Source organism: Astyanax mexicanus, chromosome 5 (assembly GCF_023375975.1).
Source record: "Astyanax mexicanus isolate ESR-SI-001 chromosome 5, AstMex3_surface, whole genome shotgun sequence".
NCBI classification, from domain to species: domain Eukaryota; kingdom Metazoa; phylum Chordata; class Actinopteri; order Characiformes; family Acestrorhamphidae; genus Astyanax; species Astyanax mexicanus.
In genome coordinates, this window is record NC_064412.1 from 27,951,478 (window position 1) to 27,970,920 (window position 19,443).

The 19,443-nt window shown below is 37.9% G+C and overlaps 1 protein-coding gene and 1 long non-coding RNA gene across 3 annotated transcripts in view; one reads left to right on the forward strand and one right to left on the reverse strand.

Moving 5' to 3' along the window:
• Positions 1–10,910: 10,910 nt before the first annotated feature.
• On the forward strand, positions 10,911–12,321 carry LOC125802255 (uncharacterized). Its single transcript, XR_007439282.1, has 5 exons — positions 10,911–11,177; positions 11,581–11,631; positions 11,707–11,751; positions 11,830–11,894; positions 11,981–12,321. It is a non-coding gene; the product is annotated as an uncharacterized LOC125802255 (long non-coding RNA).
• Positions 12,322–17,248: 4,927 nt separating this feature from the next.
• The window catches only part of card14 (caspase recruitment domain family, member 14), a 28,580-nt gene continuing 26,385 nt past the window's right edge, over positions 17,249–19,443 (reverse strand). For both annotated transcript variants that reach the window (XM_007234405.4, XM_007234404.4), the window contains exon 21: positions 17,249–18,989. In XM_007234405.4, coding sequence (XP_007234467.3) covers positions 18,782–18,989 — 208 coding nt within the window. In that variant the 3' untranslated portion in view covers positions 17,249–18,781. The remainder of the gene's footprint in view (positions 18,990–19,443) is intronic.

A 19,443-nucleotide genomic window follows, 5' to 3' on the forward strand; every position in this document is an offset into this window, starting at 1 on the left:
CTCCATTGCGACAGAGGCGTATCCACAAAGCACTGACTGCACCCAACATCAGCTACACACATGAGGGAGTCAACATGGCAGAAGGAATCACGGAAGGCCCACCACACGACTGCGAAGAACAGGTAGAAAGGGCGGAGAAAGTAAGACCAGATTTACAGGCCACACCCATTCCAGGGTCGTTGAATTTGTGGACAGATGGGTGTGGGTACAGAGCAGACACAGGCGAAGTCAAAGCAGGATATGCAGTAGTTCAGGAAGCAAAGGGGGAGGCGTATGAGTTTGAGACAGTCGTAGCAAAAGAGAAAAACAAAATCCATCAGCACAGAAAGCAGAACTATTAGCAGTAATTGAAGCGCTAGAGTTAGCAGAAGGAAGAGAAGTTACAGTACTAAGCGACTCAGCGTGGGTGGTGTCCGCGGCTCATGTAGACATTCCACACTGGAAACAAGCAGGATATGTCACAAGCTCAGGGAAACCAGTCAAACACAAGACAGAACTGATGCGTTTAGAAGCAGCGATACATAAACCAAGCAAGGTCGCGATAGTAAAGTGTAGAGGACACCAGAAGGGAGACACATTGATAAATAGAGGAAACGAGGCAGCAGACAGAGCAGCAAAAGGTGCAGCAGGATACACGGATCCCAACACTATGCTCGTGTTGGACTCCAGTGTACCATGGGAGCCAATTCCAACAGGAAAAGAGCTCAGACAGATACAGGACCAAGCAAGTCCAGAAGAGAAGTCAACGTGGTTAGCGAAGGGGGCTAGCCCAGAGACTGAGGTGTGGACATCGCAAAAGGGACAAGCGGTATTACCCATGTCACTAGCGAAAACAGTCTTAGAAGAAGCACACACAGTAGCACACGTTGGCAGACAACAAACACTGGAAAATCTGAAACAATGGTGGCACCCATACATGACAGCATTAGTAGTAGATCACATCACTCAATGTCAGATTTGCAACACCCAAAATGTAGCAAAAGCACTTAAGGTAACACCAGGTAAGTTTCCATTGCCAGATTCCCATGGAGAAGAAATTCAGATAGATTATACTGACATGATTGACTCAGTAAGGAGATGTAGGTATCTTCTGGTTGTAGTAGACCGATTTTCGGGGTGGGTGGAGGCAATCCCCACCATAAAAGAGGATGCCAAATCTGTGTGCAAGATGCTGATCAATTCTTGGATACCCGCCAACGGTTTTCCTAGAAAAATTCATTCAGATCGGGGTACCCATTTTACGAGCAAGACACTGCAGTGGGTGGAGCAGTCATTGGGGCTGCGCCATAGCTATGGTTGCGTATATCATCCTACATCACAGGGTCAGGTGGAGAGGATGAACCAAAATTTGAAATGTAAATTAGCTAAGATTACACTGACCACGGGCATGAATTGGCTAGATGCCCTACCAATTGCCCTGATCAGCATTCGGAACTCCATTAATAGAAGTACAGGCTTCTCCCCATTTGAGCTGGTCAGAGGCGTAGCGTTCCCAGGCCCAAGAACAAGATTGAGTCCTGATGCGGGCTCGCCTGGGATCTCCACAGATATGTATCGTGAGCTGTTTTTGAAACTAAAATCAGTGTGTGAAGATCTATCTGTGCAGGTACGGAAAAACAGAGGAGAGGAGGAGCACGAGATACCTCCAGAGGTGGCAGTGGCCCCATGGTTGTACCTGAGAGCCATTAAGCGAAAGTGGTCAGAGCCTCGCTGGACAGGTCCATTCCGGGTGACGGAGAGAACCAGCCACGCGGTACGACTCCAGGGCAAAGGCAACTCGTGGTTCCACTTATCTCAGTGCAAGCCAGCACTGCCACCCGGGGAGCATCAGAAGCAGGAGCAAGCAACCCAAGAAGTGCCACCTGGGCACGCCGTGAAAGAAAGACGTGCGACAAGAGCACCCCTACCTCACCAAGTGTAACCTGGAACACCCACTCAGCGCGTAACACCGAGCCGACAGCTGGGGCCATTCGAATACTGCAAGGACAGCAGGCACCACCAGAGAGCTGTCTGAGCTCTGGATGATCCAGTGCAATAAACCTTTTTCTTTTACAGGTTACCTTGGACTTTGAAAAAATTGTAAAAAAAAAAACAAAAAAAAAAACACACATTGTAACTTTAACACTTACACATATAGGGTTATAGACTGGGATTTGCTAAATTAGGGGGGAACACATTATTCTTCTTTGCAGGTTACCTTGGACTTTGAAAAAACGGAATTGTAAAAAAAATATACACTCTGTAACCTTAACACTTACACATATAAGGCTATAAGATAACAGGTTTGCTGGATAGTGGGAAACTTAGAGGGGAAACACATTTTATGGTTTAATAATGGCTTGGTACGGAAAAAGGGGGTGGGACAGGTCAAGATACGGACATTATAACGAATCAGCATTTCCTCTAGTTATTCCAATATGGCTCCAGATAATCATAACCGTTACCATCATGGGTACCTATACTGGAGTGTGAGGAAGAGCAAGAGGAACTGCGGTAAACTAACCAGTCTTGGGGATGACTTTAAGGCAACGATGTCACTTCCTCCTTGATAGGGTTAACCTGGACCGCCTGGGAGGCAGAGGGGTCGTGGGAGAGTTTTTCCTGTCAAAAATTGGTTGGAAGGCTGCCTCACAGGTTTTCGCTCCCACATTTTAGTAAAATGTTCATACACATGTTTTCAAGTGTTGAACATATGTAAATACATGATTTGGAGGAATTACGATTTGTTGACGTATCTGTTTGATACGTCAAAAGGGGGAATTGTGGGAAAACTTACGAAGAAACCTTGTTTTACCTTGAGTACATTGACAAGTATCTCACAATCATGATTACTTATCTTGGTATCTAAAATTACATAATCATCTGTGAAACCTTGTATTTTAAATGTGTTAACCAATACTCACACCATATTTGATCATTTTTATTACTCACAGTATATTTCACACACATTTATATAGAAGACTAACCATTAACCACCATATATTCCTCACGTACATAGTGAAACATTGTTTTGTACGAGCATGTGACTAACACAGACCTTAGTCTGACAAACTAACCCACATGATACATAAGGGGGTTTACTAACGTATAGGCCTATTGTATGGCGGACGAATCACGCGCCACTGACACCTCACTGAAACTCATTGTGTGATTGCATGTTTTTCTCACTAACAGCTACAAATCATCAGATAGTGCATTCTGCATGACCTGACTTAATACAAAGGAGACTTTTGGACAAACAATACGGTCTTTCTCTCTCTGTGCACGTAAAGTCCTTCACCTGTCAAATTAAGGAGGACATGCGCGCATGGGAGTGCAACACTGTCTAATTACTGAAACAATATCTACTGTCTGGCTGAACACAGCCAAGGCTAAATACCAGCGGTCCAGTCAGACAGTGAAATCTTGAGCACTAACACGTAACACCATGCATGCTGACATAAGATGATTTTAGCAACGCCTCATCGGCCGATTTCACGTCATTTTGGGTATATACATGGAGTCAGATCAACAGGGGGGTCAGAACTCTTACTGAGACTGCTGCAACACTGTCTTATATGTATTGGTTCTCCTGAATATTCAGTACTTTGTAATAAATGCTTGGTTTGCTTTCAACTTCACTCCACTGTCTGACTCTCTATCAAACGAACACGCAGGGGAGTTGTACCCCGGTCGAGAGGTGGGTGCGGACCCACGGTTCATTCTCATTTCTACAACAGTGTGCAGTATATTAGTATACTAGAGACAAAAATGTTTTACTTGAAAAAGTTTAAAATTCAATTACACACACACAGTTATCCTGTTAGACACAACAGGAGAATTTAACAACATTAAGTAAAATAGTGGAGCTTTTCAGAGCAATTAAATTATTCATGTTTTATATTGGCAAAAAAAGGAAATAGGAAAATCATAGATAATAAAATGGTCATGTCATACAAAAGAAAAAACATAACAGCATTATATTTGTAAATATGACTGCAATAAACATATTTAACATTAAACTATTACTGTACTTTGATTCTATTAGTTGATAGTTGTATCTATAGAAACAAGCGTACAATTAAATATGTGTAGAGAAGGTATAACTTGCTTTTAGAGCCTACTCAGAAAATATAAATAAGAAAAACTATACTGGTGGGTGTGTAATGCTCTCAGGGAGTAAGATATAAATTTACTGAGGAGGAGACATCAATGAATTATTAAATTATCTTTATTTTAATTGTCTTTATATTATTTTAATCTTTATAATCAACACATTTTCCTCATAATTAATGTAGATGTATTTATATATTTAAGTATTACAGTATGGAGGACCAAAAATGACATACATATAAATAAATAAATAAATGCACATATAAATGTAGAAATAAATAAATGTTGAAATAAATAAATGAATAAATAAATAAATGTTGAAATAAATAAATACATATATAAATACACATAGAAATGAATAAATAAATAAATATATAAAAAATAAATACACGCATGAATAATTGTATAGGTAAATAAATAAATTAATAAATACATTTCTAATTTTTTATATTTATTTTTATTTATTCATTTATATGTGCATTTATTTATTTTTTCATTTATTTATTCATTTATTTATTGATTTATTGCCACATTTATTAATTTATTTATTTCTGTATTTCTGCATTTGTATGATAGTTAGGTAGGCGGTCCTATCCTCGCTCTAAAGCAGGATTGGTTTTTGAGCTGCAAAAGTTTTGGTTCTACTGCTTGTCACTACCCGATCTGTACCCCCTGCCCGATTTGTTCCGCGCATGCGCACGCATGCGCATTGCAAACTGAGCAGGGGCACAGATCAGGTAGGCAGTGCCAAGTTGTGGTTCCGCTCACACTGTCGCAAACAGCTTGTAAAACGCGGTTTCAAAATGAAGGACTTACGTTTTTACAGAGCTCTGAAAGAGTACATTTTAAGTGGAACATTTACTCCACCATGCAACAAAAAATGCGCAAGGAAATGCGGCGTGTGTCTGAAAACTTCATAGCAAAAGGTAAGTTAAAATCATATCATATTTTAGAAAGGTTTGCGTTAGCTGAGGAAGCGAAGTGTCCCGTTATGTGAACTAGTGAGTATAGCTAGGTTAACTATGCTAGCAAATTTAGCTCGGAGTATTTTATTATATCAATAAGTAATTAAATATGAAACGTGTTTTTTTTTCGGCAGACAACCGATTGTTTTACACTGGACCAAATAAAACGTATATGAGACTAGTTGTTTGTACTGAGGAGGAAAAAAGGTCTGTTTTGATGGAGTGCCATAATTCCGGCACCGGCAACCACAACGGTGTACGAGGCACGAGAGACAGGGTGATTGCTGGATACTTCTGGCCTACCCTAATGAAAGATGTAACTGAGTGGGTATGTTGTGAAGTTATAACACAATTTCTTATTTATTTCCAGAGCGTAAAACTGCAACACAGTACATATAAATGTTTTATTTAGTATAAATATTACAGTATTATTCATACAAGGCTGAAGTTGGTTTGATATTCGCAGCTCCTGATTCGTTTGGTTGTATGTACACTACCTTCCATCACTTACTTTCTCCAGTTTTACTTTAACGTGCTGTTCTAGTGTAATTCATTCATTTACTAAGTAGAAAATATCTTAACTAGAGAATTAGCCTCATACTTTAAGAGAAAACCTGGCATTAGCCTGGCCAGAGCTAATTGTATACTGTATAATATTTATTTTAATTATTGAATATATAATTAACAATTTAATATATAATGAAAAAAATATTTAATAAAATTATATTTTAAAAACCTTTGTGAGCCATACTGCACAAAAAATGAATAAAAAGCTAATGTTCCAATGTGATTTCAAATAATTTTTTCATCTTGGGCCTGACCAAATACACATGATATGAAATTGAAGTCTCCTATGTTAAGGAAAACCTAGAATTAGCCTGGCCCGAGCTGATTTTATACTGTAAAATGAATTAGCAACATGACATACGAGCCATAATGCACCAAAAATTGAATATTAAGCTGACGTTCCAGTATGATTTTGAAGGACTTTTTCATTTTGGACCAGAACAAATAAACATGAGATGAAGAGTTCTAGTATTCACAAAATCGCACTGGAATCACTGGCTTTATATTCATTAATTTTTGTGCATTATAGCTTGTATGCCATGTTGCCAGTTCGTTTTAAAGTATAAAGTATTTCAGGTTCTTCTTACAGTAGAAGACTAAAACTCATTATATCATGTGTATTTGGCATGGCCCAAGATTAAATATCCTTCAAAATCGTACTGGACCATCAGCTTATATTAAATTTTTGCTGCATTATGGCTGTGTATGCTATGTTGCTAATTCATTTTACAGTATAAAATCAGCTCGGGCCAGGCTAATTCTAGGTTTTCCTTAAAATAGGAGACTAGAATTTCATATCATTTATCAGTATCAGTATTTGGTCTGGCCCAAGATGAAAAAATTCTTAAAATCACACTGGATTTTTTTTTTGAGCGCAACAGCTTTTAAAATATTATTGTATTTTTTAAATTATATATAAAATTTATTAATTTAATATTCAGTAATTAAAATAAATATTTTACAGTTAACAGTTAGCTCTGGCCAGGCTAATGCCAGGTTTTCCCTTAAGGTAGGAGGCTAATTCTCTATTTAAGATGTTTTCTACTTAGGAAATGAATGAATTACACTAGAACAGAAAATAAGTGGAAGGTCGTGTATATAAAATTGCATTTTATAACATAATGTATATTTATGTATAGTTAATAAACAGCTGTACTGCTTTTCTTCATTATAGCTCCTTCGGTGTTGATATGTGAGGTGTTAAATATAATATGCGGAACAGTTTGTGAACGCTCCCTTTAGTTCACGGTGGTTCAGTGAAGCGGCAGCTGCGAATATCAAACCAACTTAAGCCTCATATTATTTATTCAGTAGAAACAAAAGAAATCTTTCATAGATAGTTACCAAGATTCTGATTTTGTATAAAAATAGTGTAACAAAAACAAAGTAATGTAACGACAAATATTATTGTGCACGAAATTATATAGCACACCCCTTGTTCTAATATGTATTTATGATATGCATTTTATTTTACTTTTTGTACATGTTTAGACACTAGGGGTGTCACGATCTCGATATTTTATCGAATCGAAATGAGGTCACGATCTCGAGTATCGAAGTCAAAAAGAGGATCGACGATCCCTCCCGCGCGCGCTACGCAAATAGCGCGCAGGTTTTGTATCTGTATCTAACGGAGGGGTGGGTGCGCGCAGGTGAGAGCGTGTGAACTCGCTGAAATGCGTGTGTCAGTGTGACTTGAGAACACTGACTATAGATCACAGTGAGGTGGATTAAAAATCTTAAACTTATAATTGACTACACCTGTTGCTTTCCATTGAATTAAAAAAACATCTTTCTCTCAGATAAAGTAAACACAAGCGTGTTTCTGACTAAAATAAAAGCTTTTCAGGAGAGATATAAGTTATGTGTAAATATTTATAAGACAATACCCACATCACTTATCTAACCAGCCTGTACTGATTTCTGCCCCCCAATAATGCTTTCAATAACCTCTTGTAACCCCTGGGAGCCAGGGGTTACACTCTAATAGCCTTTAATAGTCTTCAGTAGCCTTTAAAAGACTTACCTGGCGGCCGTGGTGTGTCCACTAAACTCCGTAGTTATAAACATCCTGAGGTTAGCAGCGCGCTAACTGACCTGTTTATAATGTAATCCGAGCAGTGCCTCCGTGTCGGCTGTTCTAACCTGCTGCTGTTAGCTGCTTGGGCTGAAAGATGAACTGTAGTGAGCTGTATTATCAGGTTAGTGGGGTTAAAACCTTTATTTGTTTACAGAAACAGTAAAAACGGACTGGCTGAGCTCTGTAGCCCGTGGCTGGGCTGTACTGAAGTAGTGACTGAGTGAAGAGAGCGGGGCTTGTGCTGCTGCAGCTAGTGGTTGGATGAAGAACTGCAGCTTCATGTAATGAGCAGTTTCACCAGCCATCCACACACAGCTCTGATAAACTGCTTGTTTTAATAGTGCACACTGTTGCTACCAAAAAAAGTCACTAGATGGCATTACCATATATATCTTAATAAATAATAATAATAATATTTATAATATTTATAATAATAATAATAATAATAATAATAATAAATATATTATTTAAATTTTATGAGGCATAAAATAATAACAAGAAAAAAAAAACAAGAAAATCGAGAATCGAATCGAATCGTGACCCTCAAATCGAAAATGAAATCGAATCGAGGATTTAGAGAATCGTGACACCCCTATTAGACACTGTCCCAACTAATTCTAATTCTTCTTTTTTTTGTTTTTTTTTAGGTGAAGTGTTGTCGCCGCTGCCAACTAAATGACCCCATGAAGACGGGGACACCAGTGTTACATTCTATTAAGGTATTCCAAATTCTGTTTTGTTTAATAGAGAAAATAAATGTTTTGAAAGGTAATGGAAAATATGTGTTTAGGTGAAGGCTGCATGGGAGGTGATTGGCCTGGATTTAATTGGCCCACTGCGAGAAACTGGTCAAAAAAACAAGTATGTGTTGACCATGACTGATTTATATACAAAGTGGGTTGTTGCTGAGCCACTGCAAAATAAGACTGCAACTGAAGTGTCAGCAGCCATCATAAAGACACTCTACTTGTTCGGCATGGTCAAGAAAATTATTACTGACCAAGGGAGAGAGTTCGTTAATGAGGTAAAAGTCTAGTATAATGTGAATTCTTAACATTGATATTTATCTTAATTAGCACACATGTTTTTCTGACATTCTGCTATGCACACTGTATTTCCTTTTTGATGATTTGCACACAGCTGAATGAAAACATCTTTGCAACATAATTTTATTTGACATTTCCCTGTAATGTTAAAAAAAATAGGAAATGTTTTAATTGTTGTTGTTTTTTATATATATATAGGATGAGCGAACAAATCAAAATGTCAAACGTGTATTGCGGAAGTATGTAAATGAAAGCCATAATGATTGGGACATCCATTTACCTGCAGTTGTGTATGGTATTAACACTGCTAAGCAAGTGGGTATTCATTATACATTCATTATGGTCGATATATAATGTAATCGATATATAATGTTTTATTTCTGATAACTTAATTTGTTTTTAACCAGTCTTCAACCAGGCACACCCCGTATTTCTTATTCTTCCATCGGCACCCTCATTTGCCAGAGGTTATGAACGCCTGTCCCATGGGAGAAGACTTTAAAATTGCTGACCCAGAAGATGATCTTGACACCCGAGTAAATTAAATGAAAATTTTAAATGAGAAGGTTAGGTCCAAATTCATGTAGTCTGACCACAGAAGTTTTTTTTAATTCAATGGCATGTAGTAAAGTGTAATTTTTTTTTTTCAGGTGCTTAGCAACATTGAAAATGCGCAGAAAAGACAACAAAAGTCTTACAGGAACCGTAAGAGAAAGCTAATGAGCACAATCAGTCCTGGCGATGAGGTCTTGATTTCTCAAGATTTCAATATAAAACAGAGAAAAGACACCCTTGCTGACCGCCACAAAGGTCCTTTCACTGTGGATAGTATCTCTAAAAAGGGTGTGGCATCAGTGGTGAAAGATAATGGGACTCGATGTTGCATCAATGTCTCACGGCTAAGGCCTTTCTACAGGTTGGAAAGTAAGAGCTAAGTAGTGTTTTTTTTTTATGGTTGACATGTAAGGTGTATATTGTAAAGTTTATTTTATTAATATTAGACTTAATTTTTTTTATTGTCTCTTCAGATCAGGGAGCAGTTCCATGTGTGTCACTTCAGGACCATGAGTATGGTACACCTGATGAAGCAACAGACCATCCTTATGCTTTTTCTGGAGAGAAATGGGAAAAAGACTTGGGTCCTCTCCAGGAAAAACTGGTAGGGGATGATTCCACCTAGCCCATTCCAAATTTCACTCTCCTTCACACACTGTTAGACACTACCAATAATTTTTTGCAATCGTATATTCAGACCATCTCTCACATACTTACACTCTCACACCATTCTCACACCCCCTCCCTTGCTAACTCTTTTAATTGCAGTTGAAATATGTCCTGGACAAAAGCCTTCCAGCAGCAGAATTGATTGTTAAAGATGACAATATCTGTCTTACACGTGAGGACTTGTGGAGTCTTGGGTTAAATCAGTGCATGGAGTCTACTGTAAGTATATTCATGTTGCAGCATGCTTGCTCAAAGGCACAGAAATAGTTTTTTTTTTGTGTGTAATTTATGCCTTTATTTTGTTTTATTACGTCTAGATTGGGAATGCATGTTTTAAGATCATCAGAGAAGCTGCTCAAAAACATGTAATTAATTACAGAAGCTCAAACATTGTTATTTTGTATACTTCTTCATGGGTACTTGTATACATTTGCTAATCTTGTTGTGTTGTAAATAGGGGAAAGATGTTTACATTGCTGACATGTATGTGGTTCCCACATGGAAAACGATGAATGTGGACCCACTCTCAAGTTTACCGGTAAAGTGAAGTTAAACACACACACAGACAGACAGTTGCACATTAATGCAATGATTTCTGTACAATGCACAGTAGTTGAATGGTTGCATTTTCTTTCTCTACACCAGAACAATCTGTGTTCCAAGGATGCAATTTTGTTCTCTGCATGTAGTATGCAACAGAATCAACTGGATCACTATTTGCTATGTGTTGAGTTACAGTTTCAAAAAATAGATATTCAGATTTTTAGAATGAAGTTTGTTGATTAGCTTATCATTTTGAAATATGTCCATTGCAGGTTTTACTGGTTGTGGAGAGAGAGATCATTTTTCTAGATTCTGTACTCCCTGGTGGTTTTGGAGATGACTCGTACAAAACGATATTTAGGTTAAGAGAGAGGAAAAAGTTGCCCTTGTTCTATGGCTGATGATTTACAAAAAGCCTTGTTCTATGGCTGCTTATTTATAGCTTTGTTCTTTTGTTTTATGTTTACGCAGAAGCCTTGTTCGATGGCTGTAGGATTAGGTCTCATTTTATGAAACTAGACCATGGAGAACAATTGTATGACTATAGGTTTCAGTAAGTGTGTGTCCATAATTAATTTTTTTTCCCATTTTATGTGCAGACATATTGCAGGCCAGATTGACCCAAGACCCTGGACAGAGAAGACCGGCAGAAGTTTTGATGTAAAGCCTTTTCTTTATTTTCTTACTGGGTTATATAAAACTCTGGACATCAGTTGGCTTAAATGTAATGTAAGACTATAGATATTTTCTTTTGAAGAGAATTTTCTACTGTGATTTTGGGAAACTGAGCCATGACTAGCCCACCAGTTGATACTTTTTGCTATATTCATTCGTCTTCTTTCCACCATACATTCTTTCTTGTCCAGACCTAGGGACTTTCTGTCTATTTTACACAATTTGAAACAATCTCTATCTTCAGCACATCTACTTCATGTATTAATGGCTTTTGGCAGTAACTCAGTAAGGGGGAACCTAAGCTTACTTTAGTGAAGCACTTGTCTACATCTGTTTCTATTGGTTCAACACCTTTACTTAACAGTAATATTTAATATTTTGTTTCCAGCACTTCCCTCAACAAACTTCTGGGAACTACTGTGGCATCCTTATACTCATTGTAAGCATCCTTTTAAGTTGTGATAAGCAGCATTTTGAGTTATTGGGTATAATAGAGAGATTTATTTTTTTACAGTATGCCCTCTGTATCTGCACCAATACCCCATTTATCTTCACAGAGGTCAGTTGCATCTATTAATATAGAAAAAATATTTCAAACCCCACCCCAATTGTCTGATCATTGTTATATATGTTTTAGAATGATGTGCCATTAATCCGCCAGTGGTGGTGCATCCTACTGATGGAAAGATTTCAGATTGAAGGGTAAGGCCACTCTGCTAAAGTATTCATGCCTTTTCTGCATTTTATTTCATTTGATTACCTGCTGATTAAGTTTTTTGATTCAACAGACATGGCCAGAGGTTTGCTTTCTGGACTGACAAGGCTAGCAGGCTATTGCAAGGGACCCTTCAGCCACTTTTTAGGGTATCTAGGTCAATCACTTCAGACATTCCACCTCATGTGCAAACCATGGTCAACCGCACAGCCCAAGAAAAGAAGCTGGTAGACTTTGCTGTACAAGACCATGGAGTCCGGCAACATTTGTTGGTATGTTTGTCACACATTAACAATGTTTGTTATTTACAATTTGCACATTGTTTTACCATTACAGTGTTATAAGCAAATAAGCAAAAGGCCTTATAATTCATGCTTGTTGTCACCATGTGTTGGGGGACTTTTTTTTTTTTTTTTTTTTAATGTGGATTTACAGTCCAAAACTTTTAACATAAACTACTTTTGACATTCAACTAGAAATGTTAAATGTTTGCTCATGTTTTGATGAAGTGCTTTTGGCACTTTGCCTTTTGCCTTTTGACCTCTGTGGAAAAGAGCCTTCGAAGTGGCTCAGCAGAATCCAGAAGGGATCATCTCTACGGGTGCCAGTGTACCTGGACTCGGAGGAAGAACAGGACTCCCTATTTTTCTATCTTCAGGATGTCCTGAAATCTGCACCAGTAGAATTCCACATTGAGGATCAAGTGCAGTTCATTTTGGATGTTTTGTTCCCAGAGGTAAGGTTACTAGGTATGCAGTAAATATCTATTAACAATGTTAAATAGCCTGTTGTGACTTAAGTTACATAAAAATTTTAATCAAATGTATCTTTTTTTAAAATCCAATAGAGTAGTACTGTGAGACCATGATAACCACAATACATTTTCTCAGACAGTTATTGGGTCATTTTCAGCAGTGACACTAATGCTAATGCTGGAGTTTTTAAACACCTCAGTTTCACTTGCTTGACCTGAATAGTCCACCGGCGGTGGACATCCAGTGAGCATTGATGAAGGACTAGAGTATTGACAGCACCAACTATGCAGCAACAGACTCAGAGCTTCTATCTGACTTTACATATACACTGTGGTGCAGATAGGTAGGAGTGTCTAATAGAATGAGAGACAATAAATGGACACAGTGTTTAAAAACTCCAGCAGCACTGATATATCTGATCCACTCACTGTACCAGCACAACATGCACTAACACCTCATACACCACCGCCATTGCTAATCACTTCTAATCACTGCACTGCAGTGCTGAATCTTTATAATGCAGTTTTATAATTTATATTTAATTTTTTTAACCCTTTTGTTAGTGCATCACCCAAGCCATGTCTACACTACAGGGAATAACTATACAAGAGGCTGAAGAGTTGTTTCTTTCAGGTCCTAACTACAGCAGAAGGTAAAAACAGTTACCTGTGTTTGAAATATCTGTATGAATGTTTATTTATTGTGACTACCATTTTAATTGGGTGGGTGGTTGCGTGTTTGTGTCGGGGTACTTTGAGTTGGGGAGGGTGGGTTTTTGTGTTGTGGTGGGTGTTTGTGTCGGGGGGGTTGGGTGTGTTGGGGTGAGGTGGGGTGGGAGTGGGGTGAGGTGGGGTGTGTTGAGGTGGGGTGGGGTGTGTTGGGGTGAGGTGAGGTGGGAGTGGGGCGGGGTGAGGTGGGAGTGGGGCGGGGTGAGGTGGGAGTGGTGTCATTTTTGGTCCTCCATAGTACAGCTCAAACACACACACACAAAAACCTATACAGTATGTGTGTATATGTACAGTACTGTGAAAATGTTTTAGGCCGATGCAAATTTCTTAAAACCAATCATCTCAATATTAAGTTGAGTTAATATTGAGTTTTACTTGGCAAAGGTACCACGTATTAAAACAGATACAAATAAAAATAAATACGGTAAAAAGTAACAAGAAGTCCACAGGTGCCAAACCTTTGTTTGGGCGAACCTATTAAACCAATGTTTTTCATAGTACAAAGTAGGGCTGTGAATCTTTGGGAATCCCAAAATTCGATTCAAAATTGATTCTTGGGGTCACAATTCAATTTTTTCCTGATTCTTTCAAATCAGTTGGATTTCTTTTTCTTCATCCTCCATACTTTAGCGGCGCAACAACAAACACTGTAACACAACACTACATGCCCCTCTGTAGCCTAATAGGGAGAGGCAGTAAGAGCACTGTCGTGGGGAGCTTTTTAACTGTACCGCGGAGCTCAGCTAGTTAAAGAAACAGTCCGGGGTCTCCGTTCTCGTATTTGGTCTTCATAATGCATGCATAATGTTGTTACCCCTGTCTTAACTTTTGGAACATGTTACAGGCATCAAATTCAAAATGAGTGAATATTTGCAACATTAAATTTCTTGTCTTTGTAGTGTATTCAATTGAATGAGTTAAAAAGAATTTGCTAATTGTAATCTGTTTCTGTTTTCTTTTTTTCCCTTTATTTGTTAAATATGTAAACTTTATGAATTAAACGTAAATTTAATATAAATCTTTGTTTTATGTCTTTCTTTGAGCTTCCAGACAAAGTTTTTCTCTCATTAACACTAATTGAGTAAACAGAATACTCTATTTAAACCAATGGTAAATTCCTTATTAGTGTTTCCTATAATAATATATAATAATCATATTGATGTACTGATGTACAAAGTGGTTATTTACATAAATTTTATGTACAAATAGCTTGTAGCTTGTAGTAGTAGGAATAACATTGTAGGTTCCTGAACCTCCTAGTTCTTAGAAAACAAATTCACCAACAGTAAAAGACAAAGTACCTTCAGTTACAAAAGTTTTGCTTAACTTGTGTTGGGCACTGGACCAAGTTCGGTGGCAGGATCTCAGCCAGCTTCAAGAACAGTCAGAAACCAGTGTAGGCCCAGTCCTGGTCCTACGTTCAAAAAGACACTGGGCCGAGTCCGGTGACCGAATCTCAGCCAGCTTTGAGGAGTCAGAAACCGAATAAGGCCCAGACTTGGTCCTACGTTCAAAAAGACACTGGGCCAAGTTCAGTGGCCGGATCTCAGCCAGCTTCCAGAACAGTCAGAAACCAGTGCAGGCCCAGACCTGGTCCTACATTCAAAAAGACACTGGGCCGAGTCCGGTGACCGACTCTCAGCCAGCTTCGAGGAGTCAGAAACCGAATAAGGCCCAGACTTGGTCCTGCGTTCAAAAAGACACTGGGCCGAGTCCGGTGACCGACTCTCAGCCAGCTTCGAGGAGTCAGAAACCGAATAAGGCCCAGACTTGGTCCTGCGTTCAAAAAGACACTGGGCCGAGTCCGGTGACCGACTCTCAGCCAGCTTTGAGGAGTCAGAAACCGAATAAGGCCCAGACTTGGTCCTACGTTCAAAAATACACTGGGCCGAGTCCGGTGGCCGGTTCTGGGCCACCTTTGAGGACAGTCAGAAACCAGCTAAGGCCCAGTACTGGGCCAGCACTCGGTGGCTATCTGGGGTTTAGTTCATAGATGGCGCTAGAGCACCATAGTTAATTGTTATTTTCTATGTGTTAACTTGTGTTTTGTCCCTGATAGTCTCCCGTAGTTCCCTTGTGCAGTCAACAGAGCTGAAAGCAAATGCACTGGTTGTTTGGTGGAAAATGCTCTATAATTCACAGTTTGTGTGCATCCATTTGACCAAAGTAAGTTTGTTGGTAACTATTATTCTCTAATGAGTCATATCTTGGTAGTTGGGTTCATATGTTTATGCTACTATACTATACTATACTATACTATACTATACTATATGCTACTGTACTATAAATGCTAGTACCAAACACAAGTTACTAGCAGAGTGAACTGAAGGAGTGAGATTGTGAGTTTGTTAATTCTATGTCGATATATTTAAAAAGGTTGGACCATTCTATTACATGCATAAGCCACCTAAGAAAAGGCAGCCTGGGGGTTCTATGATTTCACCTTGATGGTGAGTGAGTGTTGGGAGGACACGCCCAATATGCAAATAGATGTTTCCAGTCAGTGAGAAGGATGAACGTTTTATTTATAAAACTGTAATTAGCACAAAACCAACTGTACAGTGCATAACAGAACCCGCACACCCAGTTCAATTACAGGTATTTTATCAAGAAACTTCAATGTGAGAAAAATGATTCAATAATTAAGTCAACAGGTGAAACCCCATGCAGAACTGCTCCGTAGACCCTGTAGAACTAAAGAGCCTAATGAGCATGTGCAGAGTATTTGGCCAGGCCCAAACTAGGCCTCAAATACAATTTGTAATTTTTTTAACACAGTTTATTAAGTCAGACCAACTTTTAACTAAAAGCATAGTTGGTAAGAAAGTTAGTTGAGGCAACTAGTTTAATATTTTTAGTTTACAATTACATTTTAAAATGTTTTTGTTTAACTGACTTAACCCCCTGAGACCCGAACTTTTGCTTGGTGCACTCTAAAAAGTGATTTTGTGTTTTAGTCAGAATAACTAATATTATCAAGTTGAGCGATCCTACCGGCCAGTACAACTCAATAAAATAAGTTTAGAGATCTTCAACCTGAAAACTTAAAAATGCTTGTTGAGCCAATTTTAAAAAATGTGATTTTTACCAACTTTTAGTTTACTACACATCAATGCTCTTCCTAAAGTGTTTATACAGCTTTCCCATAATGCTCCTGGCACCATATATTTGCATACTGGGTGTGGCCTCTCCCTTACTTACCATCTTTGTGCTGTCTGTTATCCAAACCTACCTCATCCTAGGCATGATTTTGTATGTATAGTTTGCCTGGTCGCTGTATTTTAGACTGTATTAGCAAAGTATGTTGGTTTGGAGCTACAGTGTTCAATCCTGTGCTACTGTAATAATATGTTTTAAATAGACACACATGCGCATATATATATATATAGTAAATTAGGCACATTTCTTAAGCTCACAATACTAGAAAAACAAAAAACAGTTGAGTTAAACTATTGTAGTGTGAACAAAACTCAGTTGTCAGGATATTTGGGATTAGTAGGACCTAACAAGTATAAAAACTAATCTTTGTCTTTGTACAGAAAGGCGTTTTGGGGAGAAGTTTATTTTAACATTTAAAATGATCCTTGCCATTTAGGATCAGGTAAGCTTTCTACAGTGAGTAAATAAACATTCAAGTAAAACATTTGATGATAATTTTTACCTGGTCCATGTTATTGTCTGGACTGGCTGTTGAAGCTTTCGACTGGGGTTTCCATCATCTTATTTTCACTGAATTCAGTGTAAAAAAACACATTAAGATGAACAATTTCATGTTTAGATTTTTTACAATGGTGGTATAACTGGTATGGGTTTTCATTTTTAACAGAGCAGAGCAAAGCAAAGCAAAATAGACCAAACTGATAAACATCCATTTTATTCATAGACACAGTATTTTTTTATTGTAGTATTTTTCTGTACATCCATGTAAAAAGCTTATACAAACTATATATAATGGACATACAAATATATCAGTTTTATTCATCACGACAAACAAATTGTGTCTACCAGTATTTAATATTAGAATAAACCCAAGTAAACAAAGTATGTGGTCAGTGAGTGTGTCTATCTGTAATAAACACTATGTAACATTAAAATAAAATCAAACAAACATAAAATCAGTGTTCCGGGAGTGTGACCATAGTAATAGAAGCAGTACAACAAACTGCACTGTATATGTACATATCAACCTTAACAATGAAACCTCTAGTCTAAAACCATTTAGGTTTAAGAGCTGACAAAACAGCTCTGACCTGTAAAGGTATGGACCTCACAAGACCTCTGAATGTGTCTGGAACCAAGATGTTAGCACCAGATCCTTTAAGTCCTGTTGTGAATGTGTGAAGTGGAACTTCCATTAGAATAAGTTCATCCTTTGTAAACTTGACCCTTCGCAGGCTTACTGGTTTTAGTGCCACTGGGAACACCCCAAATGTTTTGGAGATGTTCTGAGCCTGAATGTTCTTTTTTTTGTGTATAGTATGTTGTACAGTGTACAGTATAATAAAAATTCAACTTTCACACTCTTCACAGTGACTACATGTGAGGGGGATTCTGAGGGATAGTCACTACACTACATCCTCATTCCTAACATTACTGTGTGCTGATGAAACCATTTGTTTCTCTGCGTTTCTCACATGAGTGTTTTTCAATCAGACGTCATGTTAGGTGTGAGAGGCTGTTGCTAAGCAAAGGTAACAAATTAGTAAACAGTAAACATTATATATTACATTTTTGGACCCTTTTGGTCTGTAATATAAATCCACTCAAGACAAAAAAGGACAAATTTCTGTAAACATTTATGCATAAATTACAACCAATACACTGTATTTACATAGTTCAGTTATGCAAATAATGCATATTACAAATATTTCGTGTCACTAGACTAGTCAGTGAAGTACCTTGCTGCATACATATGGTATGAACTCATCTTTGTTTTAGTAAAACATAAATTAAGCACATCTGCACATAGCCACCATTGTACCTCAATGTTGTCCCACATTACAGTGGAACATACTGATTATTCAGCACCTAAAACTGTAGCACCTTTTCTTGTGTCTTTCAGTATTGATGAGGTAATTTTTGACAATGATTGGTTAGTTAGTTAGACTGGCAATCCTGATATTGTAACTTTTACTAAACAAACATAATTCTTATTATCCTCATGTCGATAATTAACCAACCATGCCAATTACCTGGGTTAGTTATTCACTATTTGTGCAGTACATAGCACTGCAGAAACCTCCACCAGACTGGAGGACAGTAATACAGTTAGTCAAATGCTTTTTCTGACCCCATGTAGCAGTATGGAATTATACCATAAATCCAAATGTTCATGTTTAGAAGTCCATAAAACCTGTCAGTAACAGTTTGACAGTTTCTTTAACGCCATTGTTACCACAGATTAGGCTCAACCCAAACTATCTTCGATTGCTCGTCTCCCACCACATACTGCAGGGTGTCCAGCAGAGTGGCGCTGTCGCTCCAGCTCTCAGGAGGAACAGTGCGGTACAGACAGGGCAGCTTATCCAGCAACGGCTCCTCACTACGAGAGCACTCCAGCAGCTGGGCCTCCGTTACAAAGTTATGACGCAGTTTCTGTCTGAAGGGGACATAGTAAAGGATGTAGGTCATTAATATCATTACTACTTCTGTTACCACAACTACTGCTGCTGCTGATATTACTTCTAAACTGTAAGCCCAGATAAGTTGAGTTTACTTTAAAAAATTTAGCCTTTAGAAAAAATGTTTACTTATTTGAAACACAAAATGTTAAAGAGTTTTTGGGCAAATGAATTGGTATAACAAAAATAAAAAAGTTAAATCATCTTCCCCTTTAGTTCTAATATGTTGTTTGATGTTTTAAATTATGCTAACTTAAGTTTTCATTACCCCTTAACTTTCTTAAGGCAATCGGTTTGCTCAATTCGGTTTTTTTCAACTTATCTCAGCTTAAAGTGCACTAATACTATTATTACTTTTATAATAATGATCTGATCATTAGTAGTAGTTTTTAAATAAATTATTAAGTACATTTAAACACAGATAAAAGCTGT